Here is a 25513-nt window from a genome sequence, read left to right as displayed (position 1 = left end):
AGGACAGTTCCCCAACTTTATAGTGACAAGGGACCTGAGAGGTGGCCGGAAACTGCTCCCTCTGCAATTACTTTCCCCTACCCTCCGCTACTTTTCTTGAAGACCTGGGTTTACTTCCTAGCATCTGCATGGTGACTCACAACTGTTTGTGATCTGTCGCCCTCTTCTGGCCTCGGAGGGCAGAGCACTGAGCACACACATGACTGTAGTTAGCAAGATTTAATCTGCCATCTGTATTGGTGCTTTAGAAAGTTTTGCTATGGAGCTCAGCTGACAGTCATCAACGACAGGTATCATTCTGAAGCACTAAACATCAACCTCCTGATGGCAATTACTCCTAGTGCTTCTATTTTTTGTAATGGTAGACTATGGCAAGCACTTAAATAGTTTAGGTCATATGTGGTGGCACATGCCTCTACGGCCCGCACTAGAAAGGCAGAGAGGTGGATTCTCTGTAGACTGAAGGCCGGACTGCCTACATAGTGATTTCCAGGACAGCAGCGGCTATGTAGAGATCCAGTCTCAAAAATACAAAACAAAGAAATCGAGAGGACAAAAGAAAGTTTCACAGGTGAAAGTAGCATGACCAAGGCCGTCCTTTGTTACAAACCAAATTCAGGCACATGTGCTCTTTTTCCCCAAAGCAGCCAACTTTTTCCACCTTTTTCCATCTTCCACAATCTTACCACAGTATCTCCTCAAACTCTGAATCCACTTTGAGTTAAGCCATTGATTACTTCATTAATTCAGTTTTCATATATTCTAGTTTCTGGAAATGTCCTCAAAGGAACATCCTAAGGGTATGTTTTACCCATCTCAGTATCTCTTCATCCAGACAAAGCCAATCATCACCATCAACGTTTGTATTTTCCAATGTATTTGCACATACAGCCACCCCAACTGAGACTGGTTCCCTGTTTAAAAATTTTGTTATACTTTATTTTATACTATAAAATAGCAAGGAAACTTTTCAGAAAACAAACAATAGTACTGGTCAGATACACTCCAGGAGAGGGTAGGGGATAGCTCCTATGTCCAGTCCTCAGACATAAGGGTCTATTGTCTTCAAGGCAGATTTCTTTTCCTCCTTAAATTACTAAACTTGGAGAAATATCCATTTGTACACAGATTGACAGTGCCTACTTTTATAACTGCAGTTTGAGGTCCCGAATACTTCCAGATAGTATGGAGAGAACTAGCTACATGCTTGATACATGCAGAATGTATATATACATGCAACTGGTCACCTGGAGTGTACAATGCAGCGGCAGAGGCAGGAAGAGACCTTGCCTCAAAAACAAGGTGGAGAGAGAGGACTTCAGAACAGTCTCTGCATTCCACCTCGGTGCCTCACTCAGTCCCACAGAGGGATGGGTGGGGTCTGAGTAACAGCGTGTTATCTTAGGGATGTCAAAACACCTGACAAGAAAACTTGAATTTACTTTGGCCTAGTTTGAAGAGTCCATCAGGAGCTTGAGCTAGCCATTCACAACTGTTTGCAGTCAGTCTCAGACTCTATAGGAAGGCCATGCCTGCATTTTAGATGTCTCTTCCCATGTCAACTAATCCAATGTAGAATATCTCCCACAGGCAATACACATCACCACACCCCGGAATATTGCCCCTCCACTCTAAAGTGAAACTGCTTTAGTTGAGGTGCAGCCTACTAATTTACTTCATTACGTCAGGGCCTCTCAAGCAGCTGGTCTTCAATCCTTCCTGTCTCTTTGGTGCTGTGAATTTGTATTAAAAACCGTTTTAAATGTACACTGAGATTCCACTAAATTTTGTGTATGACATGGGTGGGCACACTGATCATCTCTACAAGTGGAGATCAGAGGACAATTTTGTGGGTTCTGGGTACTGAACTCGGGTCCAAAGGCTTGTGTGACAAGTGACAGCTAGCCCCTAGATTTGATTAACCTTTGATTTTGTTGGCTCTAATAATTCAATTTGAGAACCATTGCAATGTTTTCTAATAATTCTGCAGTATCCCGTAACTGTGCCAGGCTTGCTATGGGGTTACAACATTGTATTCTCTGCTTTCAGGAGGCCTAAGGACCAGTCAGGAGGGTTGGTGAGGTGTGTTACACAGCTATCCTGTCCTAAAAAAAATAGAATAAAAAGAACACATTAAGAGTTGGGGGGGGGGGGGCTAGAGAGATGGCTCAGCAGTTAAGAGCACTGACTGCTTTTCCAGAGGTCCTGAGTTCAATTCCCAGCAACCACATGGTGGCTCACAACCATCTGTAATAGGATTTGATGCTCTCTCCTGATGTGTCTGAACAGGACAGTGTATTCACATATATAAATAAACAAATCTTAAAAAAAAAAAGTTGATAGGGCACCATAGATAGCTCATGGGTTAAAAGGCACCTATCAGGATCATCAGATTAATCTGTGGGACTTCTATAGTTAAGCAAATTAGTCTTCCTAATTGTTCTAACATCCATGTGCACAAGGCACACCATGTACCCACAAAAACAAATGGATACAGTAAAACTTAGAACTTCAGTTTCTAGAAAAATCTTATTTCCACCAACATTTCAGTAGATATGGTTCGACTTTCAAAAAAGCCCTATTAGTATTCTTGAGAGGCTAGTAAAGTAGGTCAGTTGGTGAGAAGTGCTTGCTGTACTGAGTTAGGGGTCCTAGTACCCAATAAAGCCAGGTGCAGAATGAGCCTGAAATGTATTCTCAAGGCAGAAAGTGAGATACTGGACACTTACTGGCCAGTTAGTCTAGTCAACTGGCTAACCACTTTCAAGTGTAGAAGCAAATCAGGAAGACCTCTGGCCTCCACACTCCATGTGTATGTAACCTTTCAACAACAGACACATGCATACGATTTTTTAATCTTTAAAAATTATATCTGCTTTGAAGATACATCTTATTTATATTCATCTTCATTTCCCTGTTCAAGTCTTGCTACATACCCCTTGGCTAACCTATACTTATTCAGAGAACCATCTGCATCTGCAGTCCTTGGGGTTATAGGTGTGTACTATTCTGCCTTGGTGACCAGGTACTGGGGATGGAACCTAAAAGGCCCCAAGTGCTCAACCAATTAAGCCACTCCTTTAACCCCGTGGACTTCCTAGTCCTCAGTAGATGAAGTTTATCCTTTTCAATTAATGTCACCCAGGTGTTAGAAAATTATGCTAAAAAGCAAATCTAAAAGCACCTTATTGCTTTTAGTGTCTTTGAGAAAGCATAGAAATGCAGTTCTTAAGGGATAGTCCTTCCAATAGGACTAGCAATTTGTTATTGCCCTTTTGGGAGGTTGTTATTTCACTGACATGCCCAGTTAGGACCTCCCCTTGGATGCAATGCAGAGACAAGCCTTACCCTTCTGAAAAATATCAATTACCATTCGCAGTAATGGTCCCCAACAAAACTGTCCTTCCACAACCTGAGCACGTCACCATTCCCTCTAAAGCCCTTGGGGTACAATACTTAGCATGGGTTAAGACAACAACATGCCCACTCTTACACCAAGCCTAAATAAAACCTAAATACATTATATTCATAACTCCACCTTATTCGGGTTGAAGGCAGGTGATTCTGAGAATACATATGAACCAGCTAATTGTTCACTACACTCTCCAAAACAGAAAATAAATACTGGAGGCTAGTGTAATGACTCAAAATGATTTACTATTAATAACAGGTACCACCAGCAGGTTGAGTAACTACTTGAATTTTCTATGTACTTCCCTTAACCAGACTTTCTAAGCGCTGGAAAAACATTTCACACACAAAAAACCCGTAATTTAAGATTACTGTATTTCCTTACAAGAGGAACACTTCAACAAACTTTACATATATCAACCAACCCCTTTTCAAATTGGGCACACTTCAAGAAAACTAACATCATGAAGTTTTATTTAGATGTGGATTTGGAACTATCAATACAGATGCCAAGTTACTACACAAAACATCCACAGGAACTTTTCCATTTTTTTTGAATCGTTCACAAACATTTCCTACATAATTCAACACACAACAGAGAAATGGTACATCTTTTTTCTTTCATTGTGCATACAATGGAAAAACAAGTATATATATATTTTTACAAAGTTCAACTAACAAGACGCTAGCAGTTGACAGCTTAAGTCTATAGGTGAGAAATTATCTAACAAAAATAACCAGGATTTATTCAGCATCAGCCACTTCCATAACCAAGTGTTACTCTGGTTAATAAAGCTCATTGCCCACCAGGCTTCTGGCACATACTCAGATGCTTACTCTTGTAGTATTGCTCCCCACCGCAGTTCCCCACGACTAACAGAAAACTGTTGAAAAGTAGTGGCAAACATTTGCAAAAACAAACAAAATCCCAAGCTTATTATAAGCATGAATATGTGATGGAAATTTATCAAGCCAAGTCTTTCCAACCATTAAGAAATCACCCAAACTGAAATTTGCCAATGTGTTTGTCTATATCCAAGAGGTGCACTTATATCCAACAGAGGAGCTGCTGAAAATCAAACTTAGTGTTTAGTTTAGGGGTGGGCTGGAAAATTCAACCACCATTTGAAATTGTCTTTAAAAAAAAAAAAAAAGACCACCAAAAATAGATTCACTAAATTTATTTTAAAAATCATAAAACGTTTCTTACAAAAGAGCATTACATTCTGCACACTGCTCTGAACAAATGCCAGGGACATGTGGACTATTACTTTCCTCCCTGTCCCACCCCCCAATGTTACAGTGACCACAAAGCAAGGTGTTCACAATAATTACACGGGGGGAATTTTTAAAACCACCAACAATGAACAAAAAATAAAAGTCACTCACTCTGCTGCTGTTTCAAAATTTCAATGTTAGTTTTTTTGCATGCCCTCCCCCCAACCCTGTTTGTAAGGAACTAAAACATTACATCTGGTGAACAGCAAAGATTTCACTACACCTCAAATGCAGAACACCTAGGAAGCAGAGGAATGTTGGCTTTTTAAACAGAAGCAGATAAAAAAAAAAAGATGCAGGACTCCTTCAGTTCTTCACTAGTCTTAGAAAAACTTTCCAGAATACTGCTTCACACTATAAAAAAGAAAAAATATCTTGCATTAGAATCCTTCAACATCTGCATACTGCTTCACACTATAAAAGAAAAGAAAAAAAAGTACGAATTAGAATTTTTGTTCAAAACATCTTAATCAACATTAAGACAATTTCAATGATAAATTAAAATGATAAACATGTCCATTACAATTAGAAGAACTTTTAAAGAGCAATAGCAACTATAAATTAAAGCAATGTAAAACTCAAGAAAATGTTAATAGACAGTAGTAGTGCAGGGTTAAGAAAATGAATCTGGAAGCTGTTAATACTTGGTAGAAAAGACAAAGGAGCATGAGGAAGGTGTGAAATGCTGCGTTTTACAGCACCATCATTGTCTGTCCTGTAGAGGTGGCCTGTGCCATATGGCAGACTGTGATTTGTTGTCGTCTTAGTTATCTAAAAACAACAAAATCACTAGTCTTCCACACAGAACTAGGCCAACATCCAATGACTCTTCTACATTTTCTACAGGCTCTGTATAATTTATTACAAGTGGTGGTTTTGGCAGCAGTTTTCACCAGAGAAATGAGAAGTTTGCTTGGTTAAGGCTTCTTCCAGCAAGATTAGTATTGAATGTCTTCATTTTAGTAAGAAAACAGAAGAAAATTAAGGCAGAGCTATTAATTAGAATATTTAGAAGTTAGATCCCCAAGTGACGGAAACACCATGGTTTCTAAAAGAAAAATCAATTGGGAAGAAAAGCTTTTAAAGGTTTTAGTACGTATACATGAACACAAAGCTAAGCATCAACTGACCTGTTCTGCAGCAAATACTGTGCGTTCTGTATCTGGTCCTGTGTTCCCGTAATGGTAATGATCCGATCTTCAGATCCTTCTAAAGGTTCATCAATTTTGATAGATGCTCCAGACTCATGACGAATTTGTTTAATCCGCTGACCACCTTTGCCAATAATAGATCCAGCCAACTGAAATGATGTTTAAATACAATGTTTATGACGACTTTATGGAAATTTTACTCTTATTTAGAATGGCAGTCTTAATTCCTGAACTAAATAAACTTTATGCATTTTAAGAATCCCTGTCTTATTTTTATTAATGCCAATAAGTATCATTTGATGTTTAAGAGTCAATCTCTACCCTCCCACCCCACCCCCATTACATTCTTAAACATTTCAATCCTAAATTGGGAGTCTTTGAATTTACAGAAACAGCAACCAGTAAATAAGTAAATTCCCTGAATTAAAAATACTTACATCTTTGGGAATAGTTACTTGTGTAGTGATAATAGGTCCGCCAAGATCACCATACGAGCCACGGCCCCCTGCATAAGAATAATCTGATTTAAATAATGAGCAGCAAGTTCACATAAAAATAAGAATGAAATAATGATTGATTTCACAAAGAAGAAACTTACCATATCCAGAACCACCCTAAAAATAAAAGAAAAAAATTATTTTAATTATTTCTTAGCTATCCTAGATCTTATAAAAATCAAAGCCCCCCGCCCCCCCACCCATATGCAGTATATCCAAGAAATAAATCGAATCAAGATATTACAAGGGTAGGGAGGGGAAACCAAGTACTATGGTCAAGTAAGGTAAATTACCGATATATACATTATTAACATTGATACCCAACCTGTGGTTCATAAGCCATTTGCCATTCTGATGGGCTCCATGTGTCAATTGCAGAGTCCCAAGTTTCATCAGCACTGAACCCAACCTGTTACATACAGAAATACCAAATTTAGATGGCTGTGCAAATAATTTCGATTTTAAAAAAGCTCATTACTATAATCTTGCACAAATGTTTGATTTTAAACACTCATGCGGCCCTTTCTTACCATGCCATCATAGCGGTCTCCAGGCCGTCCTCTTCTGTCGTAAGCCATGAGATCTCTGCAAGCCAAACAGGTTGTAATGTTTACATGGTCACATTAAAATCACCCCACTGACTGCTCAGTGCAGCCTCTTTTATTAGTGTTAATGTTTGGATAAAAACTTACCCCCCTCTGGGTGGTGGTGGTGGAGGAAGAGGAAGATTCCGAGCTCTGCTGCCACCCCGTCCACCTCGACCAGGTGGTGGTGGTGGTGGTCCTCGACGAGGGCTCATATCATCATAATCTCTTCTAGAAGGAGGCATGGGACGCCCACCCCGACCAGGAGGCATTCTGTCAAAACCACCTCTTCCCCGCATGGGGAATCCCACAGGTCGTCCTCGGCGGTCATCAAACATCATTGTAAAACCACCATAATCATAGGTTTCATCATAGAAGTTGGGATCATAAGGTTGTGCACGTCCTTTGATGGGAGACTAAAAACAGAAACACAGCACCTTAAAGCCTGAAGAGAAATAGCGCTGGTCTTATCAGTCAACCCAACTCAACCATTATTATCTCAAAAGGTAATAGAGGCGGGGACAGAATGAAGTTAATGATGTAAAATATCGGAGGGGGAATGGGGATGTGGGTGGGAGAGGGAAGGACCATTACCGAAGATAATGCAGTAAGTGGTGGGCAATGTGGCACTATAGGGATTTTTGTGTAAGGAACAAAAGCACTATATTAAAGGAGGCAATATAAAACTTGCAGGGAGATGTCAAAATTAATGGTGTGAATACTGCCTTATTTCTGGTAGTTTGATGAAATTGAGTGCAAACAAAAATATCCCAAAGATACCTCAGATATAAGGTCAAGGATGATCTTGATGCATTCTACAACCCTATCGGGCTTTCCTCCAATAAGAACAACTCTGTCAGTAGAATGAGGGCAGCATTCCTGGAAAAGCTTGATTGTTGTCTGAGTGTTCTAGAATAGATTTACACAAAAAGAGAAAACCCATTGAAGTTAGCACATTAAATAAAAATCAAGGCTTCCTAAATCCAGACACTGAACATAAATACTCCCAATATAGAATGTAGTAAAAACTACATAGAACCTAGAAATTTAACAAAACTTAGTTTTGTTACTTTAAGACCCAAGTAGTGATGAAGGACCCGAGGCAGTAACCCACAAAACCAACTCTGTATGAAAAACTATTGAATCCAGAAGGAACAAACAGAACCAAATTCCTTACTTCTCGAAGTTCTTTGATTTTAGCACCTTTAACACCAATAATTCCTCCGGCCAGACTTTGATGAATCAACAGTCTCAGCTCGCAGTCGAAGTCACTCCCTTTATAATGCTGGTACTGTAGGGGGGATACACAACTTTACTCTCTTGCAAGTGTTTTCCCAACACTGTATCAGCTTATGCTTAAGCACAACGTAATGCACTGTTGCAGTAAGCAACCTGAATTTATATCTCAATAACTTTACCAGTTATGTGCTTATTATCCTCAATAGCCAGGCCCAAAAAGGACAATCTGCACCACCTTAAAAAACTATTTTATTTTCAGGTCCTGCAACACCATACCCACACTGCAGCCATTTAGCATGTCGCTGTTACCACAAAATAATTAACATTCAAATAACACCATAATAAAAATGACTGCAAAGCACTTTGCAAATGTAGTTAATTCCCACTGCAGCATGGAGCAGGGTCAACAGTGAGTTGTAAGACCATTCATGTATCTTATTTTTAAGCCTTTTTCTATCGAGATGGGAAAAGCACACTATGTTAAAAAGAAAATCGATCCTATGGGCCAGGCTCCATACTTCAGTGGGGTTCAATGGCACTATGACATACATTTAAGCATTCCACAGCATCAGATTCGAGCGGGAGCTGGCTGGTTGCAGTGGGTGATGGCAACTGCAGGCCCTGAAAGTAGAAAAATAAGAATAATAGGTTAAGTGTCTAGCGTGATCAGGCTATTGTCGCATATATTGGTAAAGCTACTACAACATATTTTAAAGTCTATGTTAACACAAAAACAGCTTATTCAATAGTAAAATCCTTTCTCCATACACCCAGTACACGGTAAGACTCAACGTCAGTAAAGAGAATGAGCCAAACAGCAGCACTCAGAGAACCACTGCTTCCTCCTGTCTGTAGAGACACTGACTCCTGTAGCTGCAACTGCCTTGAGATGGAAGTAACCTGGAACTGAACCATAAGCAGACTTCCCACTAAAAAAGGAAGCCTCCATCTTCTCTCACTACATCTAAATTGCCCTCTCCCTTCCTTAAAACATTAAACACTCTAAAACCAAGGCCTTTAAAATACATGCTAAATCACGAAGGATCAAATAGCTCCTATTTACTACTCCAGGAATGGCCAGCCTACAAATTTTAAAGATAAATATACATTATGCTGCCACAAAACCATCCCCCCATCCCAGTTCACCCCAATAACCTCAAACACTATCCCTCATCTTGCCAAAATTTTTTAAAAAAAGAAACCTACCTCTTCCAAAGTAGGGATGATTTTCTTCAGAATTTCTCCAATCGTCTCAATATCAGCACTGATACTCAGTATGCTGCCAAATATTAAATATCACATAATACAAAAAGTTGGAAAAGAAAAATGAGCTTTGTCATCAGTAGTCATACAAACTTTTAGAGAAGTAACATAATTACTTTATAGTCCCCATTTAAGGTAACCTATTTATGAATTTTACACATGCATTTTATTTTATGCCCAATACAGACATAACATTATTAGGAGACTTTGAGAGAGACAGAGAGAATGGGCTGCTGGAAGGGCTCAGATTAAGTGGCAATAATCGACCAGAATTGAAGCAGAGTTGAATTCTCATGTTCCCCGCCACCAAGTTAAGGACACCCTCGCTGTTATGGTAATACTGGCACACCTTCTCTTGGGTAAACTGGGGGAATATGCAAGTGGTGAACATTGTATCTGGAGTAAGGTTATGGATACCAGTTAGAAATTAGACTACTTAATGGGCTCTGCAAGAAAACAAATACAAATGCAGGACAAAACAAAGACAGTACAAATGAGAAGTGAAGGAAAGTGAACCAGTTAGCGTTTCATCAGAAAAAATTATGAACAGACAATGTTGGGAAGCAAGGTGGGCCACAAAGACAGAGCGAGAGACTATTTGGGTAACAGTTTGATTTACAATGCAGCAAATATGCAACACTTGAAGCTGTGCTCCTTCCATTGAAATAAATAAAATTAGTGGATCGTTTGGGTGGGCAACTCACGGTAAAAGTTCAGTGACAAAAGGACTTAATGGGGAAAATAAGACAGAAACTTGAAAAACAATACACCGTCTAAAGGGGATACTATTTAATTATATAAAAGGCAGGTAATAAAATACATTTCTCTCTTTCTAATCAGGCAGTGAGGCATAAACTGTTGGGACATACCGCTCGGGGCCACTGCTGTCTGGGACTGAAACACTGGCATTGTACTGCATTGGTCATTGGCGTTCGTGGATGTTGGCATTGGGCATGGGCATTCAATCAGAAGTTGTCAAGTATTGTACCCGTTTGGCAACGAGCACATTTTTGGGCATAGCCAACCAGGGTTTTCACATGGGCGTTCAGGGGCGGATGGGCCAACGTCATGGTGGGCAACGCAGGGGTAAGTCGATCCAGTACATGGGCAACGGAGATATATGGCCAAAAAAACAAGGAGAGGGAAAAGGGGGAAAAGCAATAAATTTTAATTTAATACAAACTATACTCATACTCTCAATGAAACAAGCTTAAGTTGTTCTGAAGACTAACACAATAATGGACTTCTCTATACCTGACCGTGGCTTAACATTTAAGGACCTTAAATGATGGTTCTAGTTTTGTTTTGTTTTGTTTTTTATGTTTCAGTAGCAGGCTGGCTCGTGAGGGTAGACACAAAACCTGTCATGACTCAAAAGTTTACTGAAATTCTTGAGGAAAATGGGGAAACAACCCAGATAATTATACAGAACATCTGGATTAAGAGGAAAGAGGTTCAAAGACAAAACAAAAATTCCCACACCAAACCCCAAACTAGTAAGACTGATTTGGTTCCACGAAGTGTAAAACACATTCCTGTATTTTATAAGCAGATTTGCAAAAATTACAACAAAATCTAAAGTTTATAGCAATCAAGAGAAACACAAAGATCTGTTACCGAGAGAAATGAAATACTGTTAGGTACTCAAAGTTATTTGCCTCAGTTTCACCAAGATAAACATTAAGAAATGTGTATAGTATGAGGGGAAAAAAACAGACAAATTTTGGTGTAGTCAAGTTCTAGAAGTACACACACACTCCTGGTGCTGCCAACATTTAATGTGTCTAATCACAAGAGTCAACCCACTATAAATTATGAAGACTCAAATCCTAGGCAAACAGTTTTGATTGCCAAGATTAATCTATTCATTACCCATATTTAAAAATCAGTCAACATTAGCTTCATGTTGCAAACTGTGGAACAGATGATTTTTTTTTAAAAGGAAATTAAGTTTTTAATCAGCCATCTTCAACGGCTTTCAGAAATGTCTGAATCCCTCTTACATATACACAAGAGGAATGGTACAATTAAGGGTTTACACTTTGTCTCTATCCCTAATTAAGATGTTTTATCTTATTTGAAGTGAATTAATTTGAAGGGTCTTATTAAAATATGAAAAGATTTAATTATGTATGTTCCACCTTAATCAGGGTTTTAAGAAAGCAGAAGTCATCCATATAACCATTAATTATTACGAATGGTTTGCAGCTAGTCAGTGAGTTCTAAGTTGTGAGCCTTTCAAATTCTAGAAACATACAATGAATTTGCTCTGTCAGTAGTTTAATACTTACGTCTGTACGGAGAGCCTTAATATTCTTGCCTCCTTTTCCAATCACTGCCCCAGCATTCTGGAATGGATAAAAAAATTATTTTGCATTTAGAAAATTAGCATTCTTAAACTACATTTTTAACTTTAATAGTTTGCACAGCACTAAAAATCTTGAGAACTATCAAGATGGATATTGTTTTACAACAGGTCTTTGGAATATTTAGTAGAACATCAGGCACGGATAAAGTATAGATTACAAGTGCCTTCTTATAAAAACAAATAGAATCTAAGCAGCAACTACTTTTATATTACGACTTGAACAGAGTGATAGGGTAAAATTAAATAAACTAGCTTCGGGTAATAAAATGCAGCCAACACCTAAAATCTGGAATGTCTACAGTCACTCCACTCCTTTTCTAGTTTACGTGAGGTGGACCCCGTAATAGGGTTTTCACCATCACAAATTCAGCACTACCTGCAGTTTTGAAGCCTGCTTATCATCATCAAGAACCACAGCAACTAAATGTGACAGTGCACCCCATACTCCCTGAACTCAAAGGCAGACAGAGGATCAAGAGCTCAAAACAAACGAACCCATGGAAAACGCTTATGTATAAAGCTATGAAAGCTTTCCAGAGTCAAAACAGAGCTCAAAGTGAAAAAAAAAAAAAATCATTTCTATTTGTCCACTAATTTCCAAAATTTAGAGGAAAAAAAGCTTATACCTTGCTCTGAAGCAAAATGCGCAATTCAACCATCTCATCAGTATTTCTAGATCTTTTAAAGGCTTGTTCCTCTTCCATATCTTCTGCAGGGCGTTTACCTAGAAATTAAAGTTTAAATTTTAAGTTACCCAAGAATTTAAATCCCCAAGAAGAGGTAGCTGAAACCACGTTTTTAAGTCCCTGTCTTTGTCTTCTTCCTTCCTAACATCAAAGACCTTATTTTAATAAATATATTAAAGGATTAAAAATGGTGGGTGGAAAAAAATTGTACTGGTTTCTAACCAGTACAAGAAAAGGTTACTTCTTTTCATAAAAACGAAGATGTAACATACAAACTCGAGACTACAGAATTAAAATCTATGTAAGAGGTAAACAGAACATACCAAACGTGATATTGATGGTGAAAAGTAACGGAACAGAAAATATACAATTGATTAGAATTAAAGTATCTCCTCACCAAATTCACCATTGGTTTCGGTGTTAGGGAAGGTTTCTTCTGGCTGTTCGGTCTCCATTTTCTTGAACTAAATGGATCCACCAATCTGTTAAAAAATAAAAGAAGCTAGCTTGTATATTTGGCTTATCAGAAAGCAAAGACTATTTTGTTTACAATTTTTAAAAACTATACAAATTGAGAGACAGGTGTAATGGATTCCTTTTAGACTATTCAGACTGTCTCAATGAAACAAAAGTCTAACCACTTCCACCACCAAAACCTCCCCCCCCAAAGAAATAAAACATCAGTAATTCTGTCCTCAGCAACTTGCTTCATTTCATTACAACGGAAAAGCCAGCCGACTTAAAATTTTGTTCACAAGACTAATTCTTGAAAAGACCAAGTCTTATCACAAAGCTAGGACTAGTAGTTACTTGTGCCCCCACCCCTGTCGTGACTGACACTAATCAATTAAATCTGCCAACCTCACAAAACCTAACGGCAAATACAAACTACATTAAACTTTCACACAGAGAAATCTAAAATTCTGATTAAGGCACCAGATTGATATTACTACCACAGTTATCGCAAAGCCACGGAGCCTTTAACCACCAGCACCACTATTTTAAGTGATGTTAGAAAGGCTGCCTCCCAACAATTTCGCCTCTTATTCAACTCTCCAAGACTGCAACCAAAGCGCTACAACTGGTCCGGTCAACTTGTGGTCCTACCAAACCAAGGACTAGCACAGAATATCACGGGTATCGCACTTATGACTTCTCCTATTCCAAAACGCCGGCTGCAAGTGTCTGTCACCCTGACGGTGACTTGAAACGCCGAGCCCGGTTACTCTGCTCAAGCTCCAGCTGCGAGGGCAAAGGGGTTCAAGCAAATGAGCACCAGGGTCTACGCAAGATAGTCGAGCCCTCGCCCTGTAGCCGCGGTCCCCGAAACCCGCTAGCACTAACAGGTCCGCCGAGCGACAGACAGCACGCGTCGTCCTCCCGCCCACGGCCCGGCCCCACGAAGCGCCCCGCTACCGTCGCCGAGCGGCGCGCCGAGGCTCTCCTCACCCGGACCCGACAGGAAATGGCGGCCCGCGTAATGGCGACTACGTGCGACTAGGCGGAGTCGCGCGAGACCCCCCTCCCCCACCCAGCACGCGGGCTCGCGAGCGCCCGTCCCCCGCACCTCCCCCACTGCCCGAGACAAAGCAGCCGCGGGAGCCGCGGCCGCCCCATCCGCCCCGCCGCGCAGCACCCCCACCTGGGGGAGGGAGGCCCACGCTGTGGAGGGACAAAGAGGGCGGCGGGGGCGCCGCGGCGCACGACACCCGCGAGCCCACCGGCCAGCCCGGCGCTCCCTCCACACTGGGCGCCCGGGTCCTAAGCCCACAGGCCTTTCCCCACCGGCCCCTGACACCATCTAGCCCCAGCACGCCAACTGCAGAGGCACGCTCGGGGAAATGGCGGCGGTGGGGGAGGGGAGCCCGGGCAACGTTCCCCGGCCGGCCATGACCGGCCCGAGCGCCCCCACGACAGCCGACTAGGGGTCCGGCCCCGCTCCCGCAAGCGCGGCTCGCCCGGCCTTGCTCACCGCGCGAGTCCGCCGTTGCCTCCCGGCCGCGCCGCCTCCGACGGTCGGTCACTGCTAGACAGAGAACGAGGACAAACCCCCTCCCACCTCAGCGTCGCGCCCCATTGGCTGCCCAGGCTTCGGCGGTGGTGCGAGGGCGAAGCGATTGGCCCAAGGCCGCGTCAATTACGGCGCCGAGAACCCCGCCTTCCGCCGGCGACTCCCTTTGGGCTGTAAGGCCGCGGGCCTGAGAAAACCCGGGTGTGGGGAGAGCCTGAGCCGCCATCCCGGGGCGCCAACCCGCACCCGGGACTCGCCACCCCGAAGCCCCAATCGCCCCGATACCTACAGGCCGCAATCGAGTGGGAGACGAGCACGACGGCGACGTCTGTGCAGCGGAGAAGCAGAGGATAATGGCGTCTGCAGCGCTGTCGCCTGGAGCGCCCTCCTCCTTTCTCGTTCGCGCACTCTGTAGTGAGGGGGAGGGGAAGTGACAATCCTCTCGCGAGACTTGGGCGGGCTGCTCACGTGTGCGGGGAAAGGGGGCGGCCGCGGGGGATTTTCGAGCCCCGAGGGAGTTGGGCGGGGGCTGGAGGAGGAGGAGGGACGCCCGAGCGCGGCGGATTGGGCGGGAAGAAGTGAAAAGAGAGGGGAAGAGAAAACCCTAGGAACAGGAAAGGGAGAGCACCGGGCGGCGCGCGGCCCCGGGATCACGCTACTGCCGCTGTCGTGCGAGGCGAGGCGGCAAGGCCAGGTCGGTGCTCGGCCCGGGTTCCACCGCTGACCGTCGGGTCTCGCTCGATCCCCCCCTCCCTCCCCGCGCTGCGGACTCTGCGCCCCTCCGCGGCGCCCGGGAAACCCGCTTCGCTAACGGCTCGCCCGGCGGGGAGGGCGGGGGAGGTCTGGAAGCGGCGCCCCTCAGCGCCAACTCTGAGGGGGCCCGAACGCACTTCCGTGTTGGGCCGAGCGTCCGGGCAGCCGCGCTCCTCCCGGGAAAGCTCGCACGCACGCAGGCTGCCCGGCCGCGGCCGGGCCACCGGGGGGAAGGGTCACTGTGGGCGCTCCCCTCCCTACTCACCCTCACGGCGGTCTTCCAACGGCCCCAAAGTCTTGCTGAAGTGTCAAGATGTTCGTCTGTGGAAGCGGTCTCCAGTCAGGGAGGCGTTTGTGCGAGTGCACCCCGTCCTACCCTTCCCTTGAATAATCCCAAAACACGTACAGCTGCACCCTTTTAAATAGCTCTGCCATCTCGCAGTTGAGCCATTCTTTACCTAGCTGGCAGAGGAGACTGGGGACTCGGCGAGGCACAAAGTGAGGGTGGTCTTGCTTTGAGGCAACTTAAGGCATCCCCGACTGTCTCCGGGTTTATTATCTAGATCTCCTGTCCCCGCCTCTCAAATGCTGGCATCGAAAGGGTGTGTCCCCACTCCTGGCTCAAGTTTTAATACCTTGGGTTCTTGAGATGGAGTCTCAAAAGATCCTCTACTTCCCAGGGCCCAGATTAAAGGCGATCACAACCATGGCCAGCTAAATTAGTATTTCTATTACATTTTCCCGCCATGAGGCAGTTTCTCTGCGTAGCCCTGGCTGGCTTGGAACTCAGAGATCCGCCTGCCTCTGCCTTTGCACAGCGTCCACCGCAGCCACCACAACCCGGCTAAAAACTTTTTTTTTTTTCCTTTTTAGTTAAGGGGAAGCGGGAATCTGAAGGAAACTGTTCAGCAGTTTTCTTGACTAGACTCTGGGGAGAGATTGCTTCCTCTAGATTGTGTGGCGGGACTGTTCTTGCCCCCAGCTACACCCGTTTGTTTTCCTCTCTCTCACTTGGTAGGTTTTCTCTTTGAGTAATCAAAATCTGTCTTTTTGCCATCCTTCATTTTCTATTTAGAGTTGGAAGTTTTCATTATTAAAACCCCAGGCTGCCTATCTATCTCACTGGCATAACCCTTAGAGTGTGGAGGCCCCAAACTGGGGTGGCACAACAAAGCCCGTGACAGTTTGCTGCATTTAGTGGCTCTGGCTACGCCGGGAGTTAATGGTTAAATGGTATAGTCCAATACTTTAGTGTCAATTCGGATCCGGTATTACTTAGCTGTGGGATTTATTATCATTTTCCAATAGCTGGCTGGGATAATATTTAAAACACTATAGGCACCATATCCTGAGTTCTCTCCTGTTTGCCACTTTAACAGTTTAATGCTTATTACAGTACTTTGAGTAAGTTGTGGTTGTTTTATGTATGAGGGAGTTTTTTGAAAAGTAGAGTAAACTATGGTGGTTCTTGCCTTTAATTGAAGCAGCTGGGAGGTGGAGCTGCCAAGGCCGCTCCTGATGATGTAAATTTCATCTCTAGAATGGGGGAAGAGAACTGACTCTCAAGTTGAACTCTAAACTCCACACATGCATATATAAGGAAAAATATTGAGGATAAAAACCATATCCAAGGTGACAGAAACAGAGCTGGGTTACACACTCCTAAATGGAATTGTCTCCTTATTTTATTTTTTTTTCCCTCAAGACAGGGCTTCTCTGTGTATCCCTGGCTGGAGCTCCCTCTGTAGACCCAGGCTGTCCTCAATCTCAGCTTCGATTGCCTCTGCCTCCGAGTACTGGGATAAAGAAGTGTGTTGCTGCTGGCCAGTCCGGCTTCATGATCACTTACGTCAGTGCTAATACATCACTTTTTACCTCTGACTTTCTTTTTGGATTACCTTCCAAGAATCCTGAAGTTATCTTGGTGTCTTTAACAAGTCAAAAATAGGTGTTTTTTTCTTTTTTTTAACATATTGGATGTGTGACTGTGCACACATGGCTATACAAGCAAGTGGGAGCCACAGCCAGCCTTGTGGAGTTGGTTCTCTCCTCTACCCATTGGACCATAGGAGTGGACTCATTTATTACGTTTGGTGGCAGGACCTTTACCCTAAGCCATCTTCCTGGCCCAACTTAATTTTTAGAAGAAAATAGAAACATAAAATGAATATAAATATTTGTTACTGATTTAAGATCTCACCTATTGATTGAACATCACATACAATATCTAGGGATAGTATTCTATTAAAAAATTTGAATCTGATTGAAAACTAATCATGGAGTCAAGTATGCCTAAACCTTAGTGGTAAGTAGTAGAATTTTCCTGCTTTGTTCTGTTTTATTCTTAGTAGTTTTTAGAATGTAGATAATGTATTATTAGCAAAATCTATCAGGTACAAAAGTTAATAAGTATTTTTTCTTACCGTAAAATTGGTGAGGACTAAGTTTTGTAATTTTATGTCACTATTATGCTAAGGAAATACTAATATATTTTCATGTCATTGAATAGTTCCTAAAAAAACGTTAGAGCTGGGTGTGATAGTATATTCCTTAATCTTAGAACTTGGAAGGCAGGCCCAGGTAGATCTTTGAGTGTAGACCAGTCTGATCTACATAGCGAGTTCCAAAGCCGCGGAACAGAAAGGCCCTGTCTCAACAAAATAAAACTTCAAGATCTGGAGGGATGGTTCCCGGGCTAAGAACATACACTGCTCTTCCAGAGGGTGGGAGTAACTGACAGCAGTGTGTAACTCCCAATTGCAGGAGTCCTGATGCCCTAACTCCTTGAGCACCTGCTCTCATATATGTACCTCCCCCTCTCCCGCATATACCCCACACCACCCCCACACAGACACACTTAAAAAAAAAATCTTTGAAGATTACACAGCCTTCTATTTCATGAACATAATGTACATTTTTGCTTGATAACATTCAAAGCCCTTGTCAGATAAATATTCCGATGTCTTTTCTCTTTTCCCTTCCCTTCTCCTCTCCCCTTTCCTCCTAAATCCTAGAGATTGTGCCCAAGGCCACAGATACACCTTGTTTTTGTCTTTCCAATCTTTTAATATTGGTTCTGGAAAGTAAGGGATGGTGTTACGAGGTACAAACTTGATGTTCAGTTTAAAAGACCTCCTGTCCCAAGTTGCTTTTCTTGTACTGAGAACTGTTAGATGTCCATAAGCAAACAGGAAATTATGTGTCCTAGCTAACCCTTCCTTCAGAGCTGTCCCTTTCTGCTGTGACTGTGGTAATGCAGTTCTAGAGGGAGAAGGTACGCCAAACCAAGAGCAAGTAGGCTCCCAGGCTACACTGTTTCCTATGCTTGCCTTCCCCAAGCTGGCTGGGCAGGTAAGGACACCTGCTGCCAAGCCTGACACCATAGTTTTGATCCCTAGAACCCACCTCTTAGGAAGAGAACCAAGTTGTACCATGGTATACATCACTGCTTCTGAAAAAAATAAAATGGTCGCCTGGCACCAGAGTTTCCTCTGACCTGCTCTGTCACACACTGCATTAATTACCTTAGTTACCTTCTAGCTGAACTGTAACCCTGGGTGTCCTGGGACCAGCTCTGTAAATCAGGCTGCCTCTGCCTTTCGGGAGCTGGGTGTATGCCACCACCGCCCGGCTAAACTTCCATTTTAGCCTATACTGTTTTCATTTTAGCTTTACTGTCCCCAGAACCACACCATCTTACTCTTGCATTCATGGGAATAGGCCAGTGATTTTCTGTGGCGTCATTTTAGATCCTCACTGCTGACATCTTACGTTTCAGAGTCATTTCTCTGCAGAAGAGGCTTTGAGTACTGACCATCCAGCGTGAAATCCGGTCATTAGATCTTAGGCTGTCCTGCTAAGTGGTAAGTTTTCTTCTGGACATGTTAAGATTTATTTAAGGTGTATATCTTCAGTACCTTCCTCTCTGGAAGGAACAGATATATTTCACACATATATATATTTATTAGTATATTAGTATTTTGCTGTGGCTTTGTTATACTGAGAAAATCAGATTTAAGCATACCTGACAACACAGTTGAGATTATTTAGGTAAACAAGTAAGACTTCTGTCAGCCCAGAGTGAGGGGGCCAACTATAGTCATATAAATTTTAATAGAGTTAAAATACAAAGTTAATTATAGATTTCAAAAGGAACTAGTGGATATTACGTAAAATATAAATGAATAGAACCCAATCATTATTAATAGCCCAATATTTTTCAGAGGTCTGACATTTACGCTTTATCACGCACATCAATCTTTCTGTAGGCCTGTAAGGCAGATGGCAGTGCTGCTGGAACTGCTGAGTTAGAGAAGTTAAAGAACTGATGTTAGGTCATGAAGCATGCACCCTGACAGAGCTAGCTCTCTAACATTGGTCTTCCTCATTGGACTGTCCGTGCCTAAGGTGAGTGTCAGCAGGCAGAAAGTCAAAGATTTTTAGTGCTAAAAAGAGGAAAGTGTAAAGAATGTAGCAATTAGGCCTGTTTGTGTATTTGAGAGTCGGGTGCTGTGTTTAAGAGTACTGAGGGGGTTGGGAATTTAGCTCAGTGGTAGAGCGCTTGCCTAGCAAGCACAAGGCCCTGGGTTCAGTCCCCAGCTCCGAAAAAAAGAAAAAGAAAAAAAAAGAGTACTGAGTCACTCTTGTTTTCAGGTGGACATGCACATTTATTTAAAAGAAGTGAATGTAGCTCCCTGTTGTTTTCAGTGGATGTGCCCACTTTCCTGTTGTTTGCAAGTGGACCACTATGCTCTTATTTAAAGCAAGTGAGTGTGGCTAAATATATTAAGTCTCTTTTCTTTTTGTTTTCAGGTGGATGTGGATGCTCCTATTTAAAAGAAATGAGTGTAGCTAGTGCTGTATTAAGAGTCGAAACCTGGCTTTTGGCAACATGGAATATTAAAGTGCCTCTGATGTGGCTGGAAGCTTGTGTTAACTGGATCCAAGAAGAAAATAATAGTGCTAACTTGAGTCAGGCACAAATAAATAAGCAAGTGTTAGAGCAATGGCTTCTTACTGACCTGAGAGACCTGGAACATCCTCTCTTACCTGATGACATTTTAGAAATTCCAAAGGGAGAACTGAATGGGTTTTATGCTCTACAGATCAATTCCTTGGTTGACGTAAGTCAGCCTGCGTATTCCCAGATACAAAAGCTGAGAGGAAAGAGTACAACCAATGATCTAGTGTCAGCGGAAACGCAGACGGCCCCAGAGCCATGGCAAGTAAGGCCTTCTCGGATGCTGATGCTGCAGCTCACTGACGGTGTCACACAAGTCCAGGGGATGGAATACCAGTCTATTCCCGCTCTCCACAGTGCTCTTCCTCCAGGTACAAAGATCCTAGTTCATGGGCACATTTTGTTCCGCCTTGGTGTTCTCTTACTGAAGGCAGAAAACGTGAAGGTGCTAGGAGGGGAGGTAGATGGTCTTGCAGAAGAATATGCCCAAGAGAAAATACTTGCAAGATTAATTGGAGAACCTGACCCTACAGTTTCAGTCATTCCAAATAATTCTAATCCCAGCGCGCCCAGAGTTTCAGGGGATTTAGATGCTGCTTTGGGGCCTTCAGACGAAGAACTCTTGGCAAGCCTTGATGAAAGTGAAGAGCCTGCAGCAAGTGATGATGTGACGGTGGGGAGACTCAGCTTCAGCACAGGCCCTTCCTCAGATACTGCCCCAACAATTCAGACTGGTTTTGAGCCGGGATGTAATATTTCTTCAAGGCCAAAGGAGAAACTACCAAACCAGCCTGTGCATTTCACTGATGGAGAATTTGATGACTTTTCCCTGGAAGAGGCCTTGCTTTTGGAAGAAACGGTCCAGAAAGAGAAAATGGAAGCAAAAGCATCACAGCCACTGAGTTTGAAGGAGAGCGTGGGTAAACGTGTGGAGGAGGCCTTCTCACCTAGACCTGGGGGTCTGAACCACACAGCCTCGACTCATAAACAAGGAAACAGCCACTTCAGTGAGAAAACATCTGAACAGATGATCCATGAAGACACACTTTTTGACTGTTCATCTACTAGACACCATCGTAAGAGACTCTTAGCTCATGATTTTACAAAAGACAGTAAGATTTCAGAAGTAGATGATGTAGCACAACAAACCACCAACAGTTCAGATGTACATTGCTTAAGTAATAAAATGTTAAACAGGAAGCCGGACCTATCAGAGAAGAGTTCACAACATTCTAAAGGAAATGGCCACCCTTTCCAGACTTGTTCTTCAAGATCATTTGAGAATAATACTAACCTATCTATTGGCATGGACTTACACTGTCCACCCTTTATCTATTTGTCTGTTCTAATGGCCAGAAAGCCAAAGGAAGTTACCACTGTGAAAGTCAAAGCATTTATTGTCACTTTAACTGGAAATCTCTCAAGTTCCGGTGGCTTTTGGTGTGTGACTGCAAAGGTTTCTGATGGTACTGCATATCTAGATGTAGATTTTATAGATGAAATACTTACCAGTATGATAGGGTATTCAGTACCAGAAATGAAACAGTTAAAAAAGGACCCTCTTAAATATAAAAAATTCCTAGAAGGGTTACAAAAATGCCAGCGAGATCTGATAGATTTGTGTTGCCTAATGACTGTTTCATATGATCCGTCTTCGTGTAAAGGCATGGTACTGGAATTGCAAGATGTTGGTGTGGAACACCTCGAGAACCTAAAGAAGCGGTTGAATAAATAATTGCCAGAATACTATTGGAGCACACTTTTAAAACAGGCAAATATTTGGAATCAAATTTGTTTGTTCTCAATTTTGGAATTCTGTAAAAGAAAAAGCTTCAGAGCTTAAAAATGGCTGAGGCAGCTCAGTGGTGGTTTCTGCCAGGTGTGGTGACCTGAGTTTGATCTCCTGGTCCCTTGAGGCAAAAGGAGAGACCCAGCTTCAGCTTCCAGAATCTGTTGTTAGTCCTCTACACAGGTAGCATAGGACACACACAGTTGGTAAATGATGTTTAAAAATAAAGATATTTAATCAAAAATGTATGTGTAAGAACGTTTTTGTTTGGTGATACTGGTTCAGGGTCTTGTAATGCTAGCTTCTACCATAGTCACATCTCTAGACCCTTGGGATGTTTGTTTGATTTGTTTATTTTGTTTTCCCTCCCTGGAAACGGGATCTCATACACTCAAGCTGTCTTGTAAAGCTGAAAGTGACCTTGAGTTTCTGGTCTCTTGCCTCTACCTCCCAAGTGCCAGGATTAGGGTTGTGCATTTTCCCATGGTAGTCTACCAACTGAGCTACGTCCCCAGTTCTTGTTGAAGGATTTTACTGTCCTGTTGACACTGGGAAACTTGTTTTCCACTTGTCCCTGGATAAACCTATAACTGATAAAGAATTGTGATGGGCTGACAGCAGTTTGCTGGGTAAAAAGGTGCTTGCTGCTGACCCTGGCAACCTGATTCTATTCCTAGTACCACATGCTGGAAAGAAGACCATCTCCCACAAGATGTCCTCTGATTTCCGTATGCATGCCATAGCATGTGTGTGCTCTCTCCCATGCATACAAGTACACACAATGAAGTAAAATTTGATGAAGAATTGATGTTCCCCAATGAAATATTATTGAAAGTTAGAAATTGAAAATGAGTAATTTTACCTCTTAATAGGTTGAATATTTAAAAAGTTTGTACTTGATTTAGATGTCTCATGTTTACCATCTGTGTATAGGTCAGAGACCAGCCTGTGAGAGTTGGTTTTCTCCTACCATGTGGATTCTTGAGGTAAAATCATCAGGCTTAGTTACTGGCCCTTGGCTTTTGATATGGTATCGATATGTTTCCATGATCCTTTGAGTTGGCTTTGCATGTAAGTTATTTGTGTTATTGTTTTAAAGAGACTTCGCTCTTTTCTTTTGCTGTACTAGGTTATGTTTGGGAGATGTACTTTTTAAATATTAAGTATGTTTGTGTGTGTAGAGGTTTCTTAATGGTTATGAGCTGATTGCTGTCTTTCCAGAGAGTCCAAGTTTGTTCCCAGAGATGGGCTACTGAGCTGCCAGTCACTCCCATCTCCAGGAGATTCGATATTCTTGGTTTCCCCAGTGTGGCTATATGCACATGTACAGGTGCGCGTGTACACACACACACACACACACACACACACACACACACACACACACACACACACAAAGATATTGAGGCATGGTTTCTCTGTAGTCCTGGCTGCCCTAGAACTTGCTCTGTAGACCAGGCTGGCCTCAAACTCAAAGAGTTTGCCTCTCCCTCCTGAGTGCTGGGTTAGAGAAAGAGGGAGGGAGGGAGGAAGGGAGGAAGGGAGGGCAGGTGAGCAGGTGAGCATGGTGGTGGAGGCAAGAGGATTAAAGTTACTCTTGGCTACATAGAAGCCTGCTTGGCCCACGTGAAATTTTATGAAAAGATGTTTAAAAGTGAAAAAACAGTTCAAAGCACAAGAGTACAGATACATGCATTTTTAACACCTGTGTCTACCATGTGTGTGTAGATAGATGCCCACAGAGGGCAGAGAAGAGTCCGTCAAATAACCTGGAGCTGGAGTTGTAGAGTGTGTAAGCTGCCCACCATGGGTACTTGGAGCTAAAATGTAGTCCTCTGGAAGAGCAGCAAATGCTCCTAACCACTGAGCCATCTCTCCAGCCCCATGATGTACTGGCTGTTTTTGTGTGTTAACACAAAGACCAGCTCATTGTGGCTGGTGCCATCCCTGGGCTGGTAGTCCTGGGTTCTGTGTGAAAGCAGACCACAAGGAGCAAGCCCGTAAGCTGCATCCTTCTGTGGCCTCTGCATCAGTTTCTGACTCCAGGTTACAGTCCTGCTTGAGTTCCTGTGCTGACATCCTCCAGTAATGGACTATGATCTGGAAGTGTAAGCCAAGTAAACCCTTTGCTCCATTAGATGCTTTGGTCATGGTGTTTTGTCACAGCAATAGAAGCCCCTGTATTCGAGGGTAGCCTTCGTTATGAGATCTAAGTGGAGTGTATGTGTGGGTGACATTCTGTTTTTAAAACCTCCTTTGAGGGTGGTGCTTAATAGTTTGTTCTTATTTCTTTCTATTGTATCGCCCATGTATTGTACCAACCTATCGTTCTATATTCATTTCTGGTGTTTGTACTGCAGTTCCTTCAAGGAACAGAACATGTTACAAAAGAGATTCATTACATTGGATTATACTGTGTTGGCAGGGTAGTCCATCAGTGGCCATCTGCACACTGGGAGGTTAAGACCCTGGCTCGGTCCATGAGGCCCCACTTTCCCATCTGATATCAAAAAGGATTCTAGAAGAACTGCTGGTCTTCATGTTGGAAGGCTGGGTTTCTGGGTTAGCAGGAGTGGTGGTAGCAGCAGGATGTGGAAGTGGGAGGGGGAAGCAGCCTCAGAATACTGTGTACCTGAGCTGCTCATCTGGGGAAGGGGCTTCCCTCAGCCCTCCAGGAAGCTCGCTCCCACAGACACCCAAAGCTGTGTCTATTTGATTCCAGAGCCAGGCAGTTGGCAACAAGATTATCTTGCTTTGCTTCTGAGTCTAATCTGGTCTGGATTATGCTCAGTGGTTTACCAATAGCTATTTTTTTTTGTCAAACCATTATAATGTAAGAATAATTTTTTTTTAATTAAAGAAATCCCCTTACTATATATTTGACCACATTTCCCCATCCCCAGCTCCTCTCGGATCCTACCTCTCTGCTCATTCACTTTATTTAATTTTTAAAAGGTCAAAATAAAAAATAAGGGCTGGAGAGATGGTTCAGTGCTTAAGAGCACTGTCTGCTCTTCCAGAGGTCCTGAGTTCAAATCCCAGCAGCCACATGGTGGTGGCTCACAACTGTCTGTAAAGGGACCTGATGTCTTGGTGTGTCTTAAAACAACTTCAGTGTATTCATATATAATAAAAAATACTGGGGTTAGGGATTTAGCTCAGCGGTAGAGCGCTTGCCTAGGAAGCGCAAGGCCCTAGGTTCGGTCCCCAGCTCCAAAAAAAAGAACCAAAAAAAAAAAATACTAAAATATCAAGCAATAAGAAAACAACATGCACCAAAACAAAACTAAACAAACAAACAAACAAAAAACCCAATGGTGTCCAATTCGTTTTGACCAACAACTGGGCATGGAGCCTTCCCTGGAGTGTGTTTGATACACTCAGGGATACTCAGCTGGACAAACTGATTTTCCGTTCCAGCAGGTACCAATTGCTAATAGCTTCTTGGTGAGTGTGGGACTTTGTGTCCATTTTCCCTTCTGGGTTCTGGAACTGTGTCTGGTTTGAACTTGTTCATGTCTTGTGT

At 42.8% G+C, this 25513-nt stretch overlaps 2 protein-coding genes and 1 non-coding gene across 18 annotated transcripts; 1 reads left to right on the top strand and 2 right to left on the bottom strand.

Moving 5' to 3' along the window:
- Positions 1 to 3769: 3769 nt before the first annotated feature.
- Hnrnpk (heterogeneous nuclear ribonucleoprotein K) lies at positions 3770 to 14897 on the bottom strand. 10 transcript variants are annotated; one of them, XM_006253554.5, is made up of 16 exons: positions 14778 to 14897; positions 12875 to 12959; positions 12418 to 12515; positions 11715 to 11771; positions 10293 to 10336; positions 9367 to 9439; positions 8710 to 8781; positions 8099 to 8212; positions 7702 to 7830; positions 7030 to 7337; positions 6868 to 6922; positions 6663 to 6746; positions 6439 to 6454; positions 6278 to 6360; positions 5820 to 5989; positions 3770 to 5043 (listed from the first exon to the last, which is right to left on the bottom strand). In XM_006253554.5, exons 2-16 carry the CDS (start codon positions 12930 to 12932, stop codon positions 5013 to 5015), a joined length of 1392 nt encoding a protein of 463 aa, XP_006253616.1. In that variant the 5' UTR covers positions 12933 to 12959; positions 14778 to 14897; the 3' UTR covers positions 3770 to 5012. The 10 variants fall into 10 exon arrangements, with proteins under 10 accessions (XP_006253616.1, XP_006253615.1, XP_038951242.1 ...); XM_006253553.4 differs by lacking the exon at positions 14778 to 14897 and adding an exon at positions 14450 to 14588 and having other exon boundaries at positions 3770 to 5103; XM_039095314.2 differs by lacking the exon at positions 14778 to 14897 and adding an exon at positions 14120 to 14259 and having other exon boundaries at positions 3770 to 5103.
- Positions 5411 to 5507, bottom strand: Mir7-1 (microRNA 7-1). Its single transcript, NR_031795.1, has one exon. It is a non-coding gene; the product is annotated as a microRNA 7-1 (primary transcript).
- Positions 14252 to 22238, top strand: Rmi1 (RecQ mediated genome instability 1). 7 transcript variants are annotated; one of them, XM_039096368.2, is made up of 4 exons: positions 14892 to 15182; positions 16947 to 17546; positions 19020 to 19104; positions 20054 to 22234. In XM_039096368.2, the coding sequence occupies exon 4, from the start codon at positions 20083 to 20085 to the stop codon at positions 21934 to 21936; it is 1854 nt and encodes a 617-aa protein (XP_038952296.1). In that variant the 5' UTR covers positions 14892 to 15182; positions 16947 to 17546; positions 19020 to 19104; positions 20054 to 20082; the 3' UTR covers positions 21937 to 22234. The 7 variants fall into 7 exon arrangements, with proteins under 7 accessions (XP_038952298.1, XP_038952296.1, NP_001387556.1 ...); NM_001400627.1 differs by having other exon boundaries at positions 14948 to 15182; positions 16951 to 17546; positions 20054 to 22238; XM_039096370.2 differs by lacking the exons at positions 14892 to 15182; positions 16947 to 17546 and adding an exon at positions 14252 to 14304.
- The last annotated feature ends 3275 nt before the right edge of the window (positions 22239 to 25513 follow it).

The sequence above is a fragment of the Rattus norvegicus genome, chromosome 17 (assembly GCF_036323735.1).
Source record: "Rattus norvegicus strain BN/NHsdMcwi chromosome 17, GRCr8, whole genome shotgun sequence".
In the NCBI taxonomy this organism is placed as follows: Eukaryota; Metazoa; Chordata; class Mammalia; order Rodentia; family Muridae; genus Rattus; species Rattus norvegicus.
This window is presented reverse-complemented; position numbering and strand designations above follow the sequence as displayed.